The 12,679-nt window shown below is 42.6% G+C and overlaps 1 protein-coding gene across 1 annotated transcript in view; it reads right to left on the reverse strand.

Moving 5' to 3' along the window:
- LOC113015973 (NACHT, LRR and PYD domains-containing protein 12-like) overlaps positions 1-8,365 on the reverse strand; it is a 748,422-nt gene extending 740,057 nt beyond the window's left edge. Inside the window, exons 1-6 of the mRNA XM_080295075.1 lie at positions 8,325-8,365; positions 7,986-8,062; positions 6,078-7,869; positions 4,382-4,567; positions 2,468-2,641; positions 1,017-1,190 (exon numbers count right to left, since the gene is read on the reverse strand). Of these exons, the coding sequence (XP_080151201.1) occupies positions 1,017-1,190; positions 2,468-2,641; positions 4,382-4,567; positions 6,078-7,869; positions 7,986-8,062; positions 8,325-8,365 (2,444 nt within the window). The remainder of the gene's footprint in view (positions 1-1,016; positions 1,191-2,467; positions 2,642-4,381; positions 4,568-6,077; positions 7,870-7,985; positions 8,063-8,324) is intronic.
- Between the last annotated feature and the right edge of the window lie 4,314 nt (positions 8,366-12,679).

The raw sequence follows: 12,679 nt of genomic DNA on the forward strand, positions 1-12,679 counted from the left end.
TAAGTCCTTGAATCATTTCTTCCAGTTGGTCCAACAAGACAGACTAAGTGTTGGACATGTGTTGTGGCTCCATTAGGGGAGCTTCTAAATGTGATGTGATGGCCCCTCTGGGTCAGGTGTAAGCCATAGGTGTCAAACTCTGGGCAGCGGGACAAATTTGGCCCACGAAGCCATAAAAAATAACTATAAAAAAGAAATGCAGAAAACAGGAGCTTTCTGGACAGGTGGGAGAATATGATGAAAATTTGATAAAATGATAAAATTTAATTCAGAAGGCTGCAAATACATTTTTTATTTAAGAAATGAATTCCACTGATGTGTTATTTAATGTGTGTAATATTAAGTTATATATATTGTTTAGTATTAAGCTTTGCTTGTTCCATATTCAGTTTTTCAGCAAAACTTGTTTGACTCCATAAGAAAAGATTCCTTGTTATATTTGGAGGAAGATTTTTTTTCAATGAATATTAATGTTAGCCCGCGACTTTGATCCAGTTTTGAATTTTGGCCCACTGTGTATTTGAGTTTGACACCCCTGATGTAAGCTTTCTAATGCAGCTTTGATCTTCACAGTCTGCTTCATGAAACTCATTCTAACCCTGAATGTCAGAGTGTTCCTCCTTCTCTTTCCCATCATTCATGCTGGCAGTGGAGGAGATTTGGATGTTGGACTGTGTTTTGGATGATGTGTGTATGTTTGTGTTGGACTGCTGTCTGTAAAGCAAACGCACATTTTGCTTTGGATTTCAGTGTCAGACAGACTTTAAGGTGGAATGAAGAGTTGGAGAGTTTCACAGTGAATTATCCAGTGGAGGATTTTCTTCTTCTTTGAAGGTTTGAAATGTGAACATTGTTCTGCTGCAGTCAATGGACTAAACCAGAGAAGAAGAAAACAGACTTTACCATGAAGATCCTCAGTGTGGATCAGTATAATATCAGCCTGATGTCTGCAGTTTAGTGTCAGCACAACTTTCACATCATATTCATCTCAGCACAACTAAAACATGCTGACTGACCCCAGAGTTTCAAGTCCACATCCTGGACTCTTAAGGAAACCACACAGATGCTTCACTCCTGAATCCTGCAGGTTGTAGTTCCAGCTCAGCTCCAGCTCTCTCAGATGGGAGGGGTTGGACTTCAGTGCTGCTGCCAGATAATCACAGCTGATCTCTGACAAACCACAGCTCAATCTGTATAAAGAATGAAAGACGTAAGTTTATTAGACAAAGTGTGAGCTTGAAATCATTCAGTGTTTCATCATCTGTTCAGAGCTGAAGAAGGTTCAGAATGTAGAAGTTTAGAAAATGGAAACTCCAAACAGCTGAAGCCAACAGGAAGCAGCTTCAAACAGGAAACTGTGCAGAGTTTCAGACTATATATCCTGATGCAGCCAGTTGGATTTTGGAGATTTGAATCTCTGTTCTGTGACTAAGTCCTTGAATCATTTCTTCCAGTTGGTCCAACAAGACAGACTAAGTGTTGGACATGTGTTGTGGCTCCATTAGGGGAGCTTCTAAATGTGATGTGATGGCCCCTCTGGGTCAGGTGTAAGCCATAGGTGTCAAACTCTGGGCAGCGGGACAAATTTGGCCCACGAAGCCATAAAAAATAACTATAAAAAAGAAATGCAGAAAACAGGAGCTTTCTGGACAGGTGGGAGAATATGATGAAAATTTGATAAAATGATAAAATTTAATTCAGAAGGCTGCAAATACATTTTTTATTTAAGAAATGAATTCCACTGATGTGTTATTTAATGTGTGTAATATTAAGTTATATATATGGTTATATAAGTTATATATATTGTTTAGTATTAAGCTTTGCTTGTTCCATATTCAGTTTTTCAGCAAAACTTGTTTGAGTCCATAAGAAAAGATTCCTTGTTATATTTGGAGGAAGATTTTTTTTCAATGAATATTAATGTTAGCCCGCGACTTTGATCCAGTTTTGAATTTTGGCCCACTGTGTATTTGAGTTTGACACCCCTGATGTAAGCTTTCTAATGCAGCTTTGATCTTCACAGTCTGCTTCATGAAACTCATTCTAACCCTGAATGTCAGAGTGTTCCTCCTTCTCTTTCCCATCATTCATGCTGGCAGTGGAGGAGATTTGGATGTTGGACTGTGTTTTGGATGATGTGTGTATGTTTGTGTTGGACTGCTGTCTGTAAAGCAAACGCACATTTTGCTTTGGATTTCAGTGTCAGACAGACTTTAAGGTGGAATGAAGAGTTGGAGAGTTTCACAGTGAATTATCCAGTGGAGGATTTTTCTTCTTCTTTGAAGGTTTGAAATGTGAACATTGTTCTGCTGCAGTCAATGGACTAAACCAGAGAAGAAGAAAACAGACTTTACCATGAAGATCCTCAGTGTGGATCAGTATAATATCAGCCTGATGTCTGCAGTTTAGTGTCAGCACAACTTTCACATCATATTCATCTCAGCACAACTAAAACATGCTGACTGACCCCAGAGTTTCAAGTCCACATCCTGGACTCTCCAGGAAACCACACAGATGCTTCACTCCTGAATCCTGCAGCTTGTTCACGCTCAGGTCCAGCTGTCTCAGATGGGAGGGGTTGGACTTCAGTGCTGCTGCCAGATAATCACAGCTGATCTCTGACAAACCACAGCCCCTCAATCTGTATAATGAATGAAAGATGTAAGTTTATTAGACAAAGTGTGAGCTTGAAATCATTCAGTGTTTCATCATCTGTTCAGAGCTGAAGAAGGTTCAGAATGTAGAAGTTTAGAAAATGGAAACTCCAAACAGCTGAAGCCAACAGGAAGCAGCTTCAAACAAACACAACAAGAGAAAAAACTCTGAATGTTTCAGATTAAAGTCGTACATTTATCATAAAAACAGGACAAAGACTTGAAAAAGTCGTGTTTTTCCTTCCAGGAACCACAAGGCTTCACTTTTAAAGGTGAAGTGTGAAAGAAATGGACATATTTGAAGTCCAACACCTTTTTCCAGTCACATTATTAAAGCAGACAAACTACAAGCTCATTTTCATTCCAACAAGTCATCTTCTGACCTGGACTAACAACACTGGTCTCTATGTGCAGCTGGCTGTGAGACCAGTGCTCAGGGAGCGTCTACAAAGTGCAACACTGAAAGAACATCACACACTCATTTGCTTCCATCATCCAACCTGAAGAGGAAACAGAGACGCCACCCCTTCAAAGTAAAAGCTGCTCCTTTTGGACACAGTATCAAAGAAAGTCTACAGTATAACATAGAAAAGACAGAACAAAGTTTTGGTTGTTTTTAAATTGTGCAGAAATGAAACTACACTAAGCTCAATTATGTGACAGACATTTCATCCCATGTCAGTTTGGCCTCATCCTGGGCCGGATTATCCAGCACACACTCTGACCACAGGCCCAGGGGCCACGCACAGCTGGGCTCCATCCAAGAGACAGGAAACAAACCAACACAATAATAAAAAGCACCATGTGATCTTCTTACATCTTCAAGACAAACATAGTAAAAACATGAGCATATTTGTTTCCTGATAAAATGATGTGACAGGTAGAACAGAGTAAAGTGGTGGTGTTACAGCCTTTCTCCCCTCTGCTGCCGAGGCTGTTAGTCTCTCCCAAACTCAGCTACAGGACTTCCAAATGAATGAAAGCAGCAGAAGTGGCTTTACAAATGAAAGAGGAAGAGGAGAAGAAGAGGAGAGGGAGGCCACCCTGACCATCACTCCAGCTGAAAACATCACACTTCCATTAAAGTTGGTGAGAAAATGTTGAGCAGGATGAGCTGCTGGCTAATCTGGAGGCTGTAGCAGCAGCTCACAGTCACAGTGGATTTCCACTCATGAAAAAGCTCTGGCTGCTTCATTTCTCATCTCATATCAGAGACTTTAAAGCTTCACTGAAGCTGTACTATGATGCTTCCATATCCCAGTGAGGCCTCCATAATGATTTCAGCTGTTCTGTACACACACTGTGTGCCCTGTATGGCTCAAAGTCTCTGCAGCCTGTTTTTATCTGCTATCATCAGATCTTCATCATCCTCATTCACATCCCTCACACACTCTACAGCCTCATCAGCACTGACTTCATCTTCACTGACTGATGGAGCACAACATGAACCTGTGGAGGCTGAAACACTGTCCTGTCAAACATCTCCCCGTCACCACTCCACTTCTGTCAGCCTTTAAATGAACCCTGCTCAAGTCTGTCACTTCTGTTTGGAGCCAAAAGGAAAAACTGTTGTTCAGTCGTTTGGAAAGACAACATTTCTTAAAGCACTCAAACTTCTTCACATTTGTCTTCAGACACATCCTGAACATTTAGGAACTGAAGAAAGTTTCAAACATCAAAGACCTGAAATATAGAAAAACAACAACAGCCGCAGTCAGTGAACTCACCTCAGAGTCTCCAGTCGACAGTTTGGACTCTCCAGTCCAGCACACAGAAGCTTCACACCTGAATCCTGGAGGTTGTAGTAGTCATCATTCCAACTCATGTCCAGCTGTGTCAGATGGGAGGGGTTGGACTTCAGAGCTGAGGCCACAACTTCACAGTGAGACTCTGAGAGTTGACACCGAGTCAGTCTGTGATGATAGAAAATATAAAATGTGTTATTATAAAAGCAGAAAATCTGCATTATAAACACAGACTGAATGTATATGAAGACAAAACAGAGTGAGGTCATAATCTGATGAATCTGCTCTTCACATCTGTGCTTCAGCTCCTCTTACTGTGTTTGACATGACACAACGATTGAGTCTCTCTCAGACCTGCAGACTTTTAATGAGAATCTTTGTTTGGCTTTAATCTGCAGATGAAGGAGGAAGATGGTGTCACATTTAGGCTTCCATAATGTCCACAGTCTGTCACTGAGATCTGATCCAGAGTCAGAGTGAAGACACACATTTGGACTGTTTCCTGTTTTGACTCCAGAACATTTTGAATGAGTTCAGCTCAGTGAAGAGTTCCAGCTGGAAAGATGATCTCTGTTTGCTACCTGCTGTCAGGTACGACTGTTCACGTCCACACGCAGGAAAAACCTGCTGACTGTTACCAAACGGAGCAGAAATCTCATCACTGGACAATAATGATAAATGAACTCAGAGCTGCTGATATCAGATCTGATTTCAGGGGAACTAAACACAGAAATGATTGGCTCATTTGAGCTTTCTGAGCCATTATCTGCTGCTGTGTCGCTAGTTGGCAGAAAATGATTTGTATTCCTGTTCAGGGCTTCAGTGTTTATGAGTCCAGATCCAGGTGACAGCAAGTCAAAATGATGTTACCTGTCTGTGTCCAGCAGCAGCCTGTATTCACTTTGAATATTGTTATAACCTGACATGGATCAGTTTGTCTTTGATTGGTTTGTAAATGTCACTGTTTCCATTGGACCTGAGTGACGTACAAAGACAGAGAGGGAGAGAAAGGAGAGAGAGGATGGAGACAGCAAAGAGAGAGCAAACACAAACAGGTGAGAGTGGACAGGTGACCAAGGTCAGCAACCAATCAGAGAGCTTCTGTTTGACCCACAGTCACTGATGATGACTGCACATAACCAAGCAGTGTGTTACTCTGATATCAAATATGGATCCTGCTCTTATAATAATGATCATCAGATGATATTATTGTGTTATTTTGTAGCTGAATACGATGTTTGTGTGATTATCAGTGAAAGAAGCAGTGAGGAGGATGGAGAGAGAGAGAGGACAGAGGGTGAAGTTAGAATCACTAAAAGGATTTTTCATGGATTTCATGGATGATTTGAGTGATTTCCAGCAGGACACTTAAACATGTCAGTGGACGTCCTAAAGAACATATTCACTGATATGAAACGTGTCATTGAACAGGATTAATATCAGTGGAAACATGGTGGAAACAGCTGTGACTGCATGGATGTGACACACTTCAAATCTGTTCTCCACTCTTGGATTTGGGATCCATGGAGCTGCTGCTGAGTCTGTACAATAAAGGAATGGTGTGGAAGGTTGCAGCGTACGGACACAAACACTTTGTGGTTACAATCTGATTTTATTTTCAACATTAAACTACTAACCTACACTGATCAATGATGTTAATGATCACATCTGGACTCACCCAGCCTTTCTGCAGTTCCTCACAGCTGGAATCAGTCTCTGTCGTCCATGCCATGATGTGTTGTACTTCTGCAGGTCCAACTCATCCAGAACCTCCTCTGACATCTGCAGCATGAAGACCAGAGCTGAGCACTGGATCTCAGAGAGTTCCTTCTCTGATCTGTTCTCTGACTTCAGGAACTCTTGGATCTCCTGAAATAATGAGAGGTGGTTCATCTCCATCAGACAGTGGAAGATGTTGATGCTTCTGTCAGGAGAGATTTCATCACTGTTCATCTTCTTCAGGTTGTTGATGACTCTCTGGATGGTTCCTGGACTGATCTCTGTCTGACCCAGCAGACCTACTAAGAGTCTCTGGTTGGACTCCAGACAGAGGCCATGAAGGAAGCGAACAAACAGGTCCAGGTGGCCATTTTTACTCTGGAGGGATTTCTTAATGGCTCGTTTAAGGAAATCATCCAGAGAGGACTCGTTGTATTTTTGTCCCAAAAAGTTCTTCAGCACCTTTGTCTTCCTGTTGGTGTGACAGTGGAACATGTAGACTGCAGCCAGAAACTCCTGAATGCTCAGATGAACAAAGCAGTAGACTGGTTTCTGGAAGATCACACACTCTCTTTTGAAGATCTCTGTACAAACTCCTGAGTACACCGAGGCCTCTGTCACATCCAGACCACACTGCTCCAGGTCTTCTTGGTAGAACATGATGTTTCCTTTCTCCAGATGTTCAAACGCCAGCCTCCCCAGCTTCAGAAGAACTTCCCTGTCAGCCTCCGTCAGCTCCCGTGGACTCGTCTCACGTCCCTCATGGTACTTGTTCTTCTTCCTCTTTGTCTGAACCAGCAGGAAGTGTGAGTACATGTCAGTCAGGGTCTTGGGCAGCTCTCCTCTCTGCTCTGTAGTCAACATGTGCTCCAGAACTGTAGCAGTGATCCAGCAGAAGACTGGGATTCTACACATGATGTGGAGGCTCCTGGATGTCTTCATGTGGGAGATGATTCTTCTGGACAGCTCTTCATCACTGAATCTCCTCCTGAAGTACTCCTCCTTCTGGGCGTCAGTGAAGCCTCGTACTTCTGTTAGCCTGTCAACACATGTAGGAGGGATCTGATTGGCTGCTGCGGGTCGGGAAGTTATCCAGACGAGAGCCGAGGGAAGCAGATTCCCCTGGATGAGGTTTGTCAGCAGCTGGCTGACTGATGACTTCTGTGTGACATCAGACAGCAGCTTCCTGTTGGTGAAATCCAATGAAAGTCTGCTTTCATCCAGGCCATCAAAGATGAACAAAAGCTGAGAGACAGCCAGCTTCTCTGCTGTGACCTCCTGTAATGTTGGATGGAAAACATGGAGCAGCTCCAGAAGACTGTACTGCTCATCTCTGATCAGGTTCAGCTCCCTGAATGAAAGCAGAACCACCACACTGACATGTTGGTTCTCCAAGCCCTCTGCCCGGTCCAGAGTGAACTTCTGCACTGAGAAGGTTTTTCCAACACCAGCCACGCCGTTGGTCAGAACCACTCTGATGGGTCTCTGTTGGTCAGGTAAGGCTTTAAAGATGTCCTGGCACCTGATTGGAGCGTCATGGAGGGCGTCCATCTTGGAAGCTGTCTCCAGCTGCCTCACCTCATGTTGGGTATGAACCTCTTCACTCTGTCCCTCTGTGATGTAGAGCTCAGTGTAGATCCTGTTGAGGGGGGTTCTACTTCCTGTTTCATCACTTCCTTCAGTCACACGTTCACATCTCCTCCTCAGACTGATCTTATGTTCATCTAAAACCTCCTGCAGACCAACATCTGCTGAAAGAAAGAAAAACAATGAGACTAAAGAGAAAGAAAACTCTTCAATGTCTGAACAACACAAGAAGTCCAGTTTTCAGAAATGAGTCCATCAGCAGACAGATGTTCAGTCTTACTTTGTACACAGCTGCTCTGACTGGCTGTCTGCAGTCCAGCTCTGCTTCTGGATCTTTCTCCACACTGTGCAGAAGCTCTGATGGTGACACAGAAAAGTCACAGTGGAGATACTTCTGTCCACCTTTGATTAGACTCATTATAAAAAGGAAAACAAAGTTTGAACACAGTCATGTTTCCAGTTCACTGACTTACATTTATTCCATGGACACTCACTCTAACCTGAAGCACAGCTACAACCCAACATTGTTGAGGCCTCATCTCCTCCTTTCCTGACTGTAGAGGTTAAATATGCAACAACCAACAAATAAAAGAATTTGGTTCATTTCAAAGAAACTTACACGGTGACAAAGTAAAGTAACCGTAGTAAAGGAGACAACATCCCGTTGATGGTGGGATTATTTGAAAGATTTGCTTTAGTCACGTCACCAAATGCAGTTGAACCACCCGTGGATCCATGTTTGACCATTCTACCACTCTGAGCTCTGCTTTTGAATCATTTTATTATTATCATCATTCATTTATTCATTCTTTGGAGGGGGGCTATTTCCTAATGCCGCCCTAATAAGCTGATGTTCAAGGGGAAATATAACAGAAACTCTTTCAGTGTTATTCATTAATAAATTAACAGATAAACTGTGAAGAAGAAAAAACTGAGATTTAAAGGAGAGAGTGAGAAACTTGATCATCCATCCTCATAATACATGTTTATCAGTATCTGCTGTGACCAGTGTTGGGAAGGTTACTTTTAAAATGTATTCCATTACAGAATACAGAATACATGCCCCAAAATGTATTCTGTAACGTATTCCGTTACGTTACTCAATGACAGTAACGTATTCTGAATACTTTGGATTACTTAATATATTATCGTGCTTTTTACAACAACGTGAATGTACTATTGCTGTGTGATTTATTACTATTACTGAAGGTCCGCGACTCCGAACTGTAGTAAAGGGCCTCTGACTAATACGGCGGGGTCCCTGTCGGCTCGTAGCTGAAAAATAGCTTTACTTTGTTGTGTGGGTCAACTTTTCTTGCGAGAGACAGAGAGAGGCGTTGAAAGGCTGCTCCAACGGAACTTATTGTTTTCGGAGGAAAACACGAACACAGCGTACAGTCGAGTCTTAATAGCTTACTTACAACTGGGCTCGTCAGGCACTCTTCTTGGCTGCAGTGGTTATTTTTATATTTACATGCTTCCAGCTCCCGTTTTTTCTCGATGACTGCTCGTACGTTTCCACTCCCCTTTTTCTCCCTCCTCGCGCTCACAGACACATAACGTGTATGGCAGTCCATTCTCCCTGCAACACGGACTATACTGCCCATGATGCTACATTCTTTAGAGGTATGCTTGTAGCATTCTGCCTGTTAGCTTAGCACAACAACAACAACGAAAAGGCGCTCTCTCACCCAGGAAACACACAGTCGCAGAGAGAGAGAGAGTGTCGCCCTGTAACCATGGCAACCGCAACGCTGCCGCCTGGAACAACAGAACGTAGCTGTCAAACAAAACCCAAACAGTCCTGACCCACGACAAAATGAAACAGGAAAGTACCGCAGTGTAATCCATTTATTTCAACAAAGTAACTGTATTCTGAATACCACCTTTTTAAACGGTAACTGTAACGGAATACAGTTACTCATATTTTGTATTTTAAATACGTAACGGCGGTACATGTATTCCGTTACTCCCCAACACTGGCTGTGACCATACTGCAGTAATAACTACAAGTCTACATTTCTGTGACTGTTGATCAATCACAGCAGGAATCTGAGCTCATCTCTGCACACAGAGCAGCTTCAGCTCTGGGATAAACTGCTCGCTTCACGTCCTTCTCAGCTCACAGACACTCATCCTCATATTTTCCTTTAACATTTGATGGTATAATTCATCTGAGTTTAGACTTTATCTGCATGAATACAGAAAAACAGACCCAAACACCATAAACCATCAGTTTCACCATGTAGAATATATTGTTGTTTCCTTGCTTTTAATTCAGAGAAAAACTCTGATTTGGATTTTCTCTGTTCTCTTTGCCACAGCCCATCCCAGCAGCAGCTGAAGCAGCTGACTGTCACAACACTGAATAACACTTTAGGAGGAATTTCAGAGGTCAGTAAAGCTCCAGTTTCAACATCAGTTAATTAATCATAGTTCATCATAAATGTTAACCTGGCTGGCACACATGTTAATGTTAGCCATTTAAATATTAGCAGTTAGCTGAGGCCACAAGAAGAAGAGGCCCTAGAAGAACAATGGATGATAAGATTAGATTTTCAAGACTAGGCAGAGACATGTTTTCCTTTACTGTCTCTTACAGAGGAGGGAGCAGATACCAGACGAGGTCACGGAGGTACGGGGAGGATTCGCAGCAGACAGCAAGACTGCCACGTCCATGCGAGAGAGCGATGGCTACGATAATCTCTGTTTTTGTCTCCCTATATAATGTTGTACAGCCCATGTGAGGGTTATCCTCTCTGTGAACCAGATGCTTGATTTCACACAGAGGTCCACCAACTGAATTTGATCAGTTATGGAACGATTTACCTCGACAGGCTCCTTCACTCGCTGCTTTTAAACCTCCTTTAAAACACACTTTTACTCCCTGACCTTTGACGCACGCACGAACACATCCTCCAACCACACACACCCATATTTTGCTCCATTGCGGTTTATTTCACACCTCAAACATTTAGAAAAATATTAAGCAAATACAAGTGATCTGCAATAAATTACAGGTAGTAAGAAAATAAACTAACTATTTTACACTACGTCCGCACCTACACGGGTATTTTTCAAAACGCAGCTGTTTCGTCCACGTAAACGGCGTTTCGAATCACCGAACACTGAGATTTTTTAAAACTCCTTTTTTGCGTTGACATCTGGACGAGGAATACAGAGTTCATCACGCAACGTCAAAGGTATGTGCCTTTTTTCACATCACGCTGTGCACCACGTTATTTTTTACATGAGATGAATTGCAGAATGGCAGATAGTCAGTATTTTGTCTGTATCTGCAGGTTTTACACACTTACATACACACACGCAGTTAATGTCCCACTATTTAGAAAGGTATAGGCGTCATGGTGTGATTATTTTACGTGTAGTTGTTTTTTTCCTGTGTAATAATATTCAACATTGCTGTCAATACATTTGTCAAAAAATGCCTCTCTGTGCAAAATGGGTTTAAAAACATAAACAGCTGTGGGATCCTGTTTGTCCGTGATTTAGACAGGGGGAACAAATCGTGGCAGGCTCAGCCTGATGTTATTTGGATCCCACTGTAACTTTACTGTATGAAGAGCTAACATCTCCAAAATGTCAGGAGTAGTTAGTCATTACAACAAGTGTTTGTGAAATAAAAATCAAGAATGTGGGATACTGTTTGTGATTTGGAGAGCCCAGTGCTGCTCCTGACGCAGGGAAAAGCAATTCTGCAGGGGAGACCTACATTGGCACTTGTGCAGGTGAAGCCAAAGGGAAGATATGCTTCACCATATTTCCTAGTCTTTGGCTTGGAAGGAAGTTGGTTTGGATGCTTCATCTCCCCCTTTGCGTTTTTTTGACAGGTTTTTGACGGGAGCCCCGTCAAAAACCTGTCAATTATGCTAGCAGCATCCAAGCATTCTTTCTTTTTTTTTTTCCTTTTCATACAGTGCCCCCCCCGCAATGGCTCTGCGCCCCCCCAGAGGGCGGGCCCCAAACTTTGGAAAGCTCTGTACTAGCTAAGCTTAAAAATAAAGTTGGATATAGAAATATAGCCCAACAATCATGTTTTTACAGTCCCTTGGTCTCAGCCTCAGATACTCAACAAATCAAAACATCTGATAAAAAAAAACATTTTTTTTCCTTCATTTCTGTCAAATAATTCTGTATGAAATGTTTCTAGCTGTTAGTGTCATGGTTGCTAGGCAACCTGAGCAGTGCGATGGAAGTTAGATCATTTTGCAAGTCTCGGACTTCCGCCCTTCTCGCTCTTCGGAGTACTCCGAAGTGTGTCTGGTGGGCCTTCACCATCAAAGACTCAGAAACAAACTGTGACAGGAAGAGATCTGGCAGACCCAAAGACACAACTGAATCAGAGAACAATTTTCTGAGAGTTAACAGCTTGCGTGATAGGCGGCTCACAGGACAACAGCTTCAATCGCAGCTTTATAATGATCCTAGTAAGTCTCAGTTTCAGCTGTGAAGAAAAGACTTCGACTTTGTACAGAGTGAGAGGCACCCGGAACCAAACAGCTACCACAGCATTCTGCAGCATCATACAATACAGAGGCTGAAGCTGCAGATCTTTTTTCTACTACCTGGAAATTTACTTTAAATGTTAGATGGAAAATGTATTGCTCAGTTTAACCAAAGTAAGAACAAGAATCCATAAACCTTCATAAAGACAAACATCTCCCAGAACATTGAGCTGCTGAAGTGTCACTGAAGGGAAAAACTATTTGTCCTCCTCCATCCAGCAACACCTGAAACACCTGAGTGGAAGCTCCTCCCTACACTGTGTTTGAAGCAAAGCACCGATATCCTTCGACCTGTTGCTCTTTAAGGAAACACAGCTGGGTTCAGGTCCAGGCTCTGGATTAGTTTCAGGGTTATGTCCAGCTGAGCCTGGTACGCCCCACAGCTCTGGGCTTTAAAACAACACACACAGAGGTATGAGTGTGAATAATGATGGAGCAGTGATGTGAG

Source organism: Astatotilapia calliptera, chromosome 3 (genome assembly GCF_964374335.1).
Source record: "Astatotilapia calliptera chromosome 3, fAstCal68.1, whole genome shotgun sequence".
NCBI classification, from domain to species: Eukaryota; Metazoa; Chordata; class Actinopteri; order Cichliformes; family Cichlidae; genus Astatotilapia; species Astatotilapia calliptera.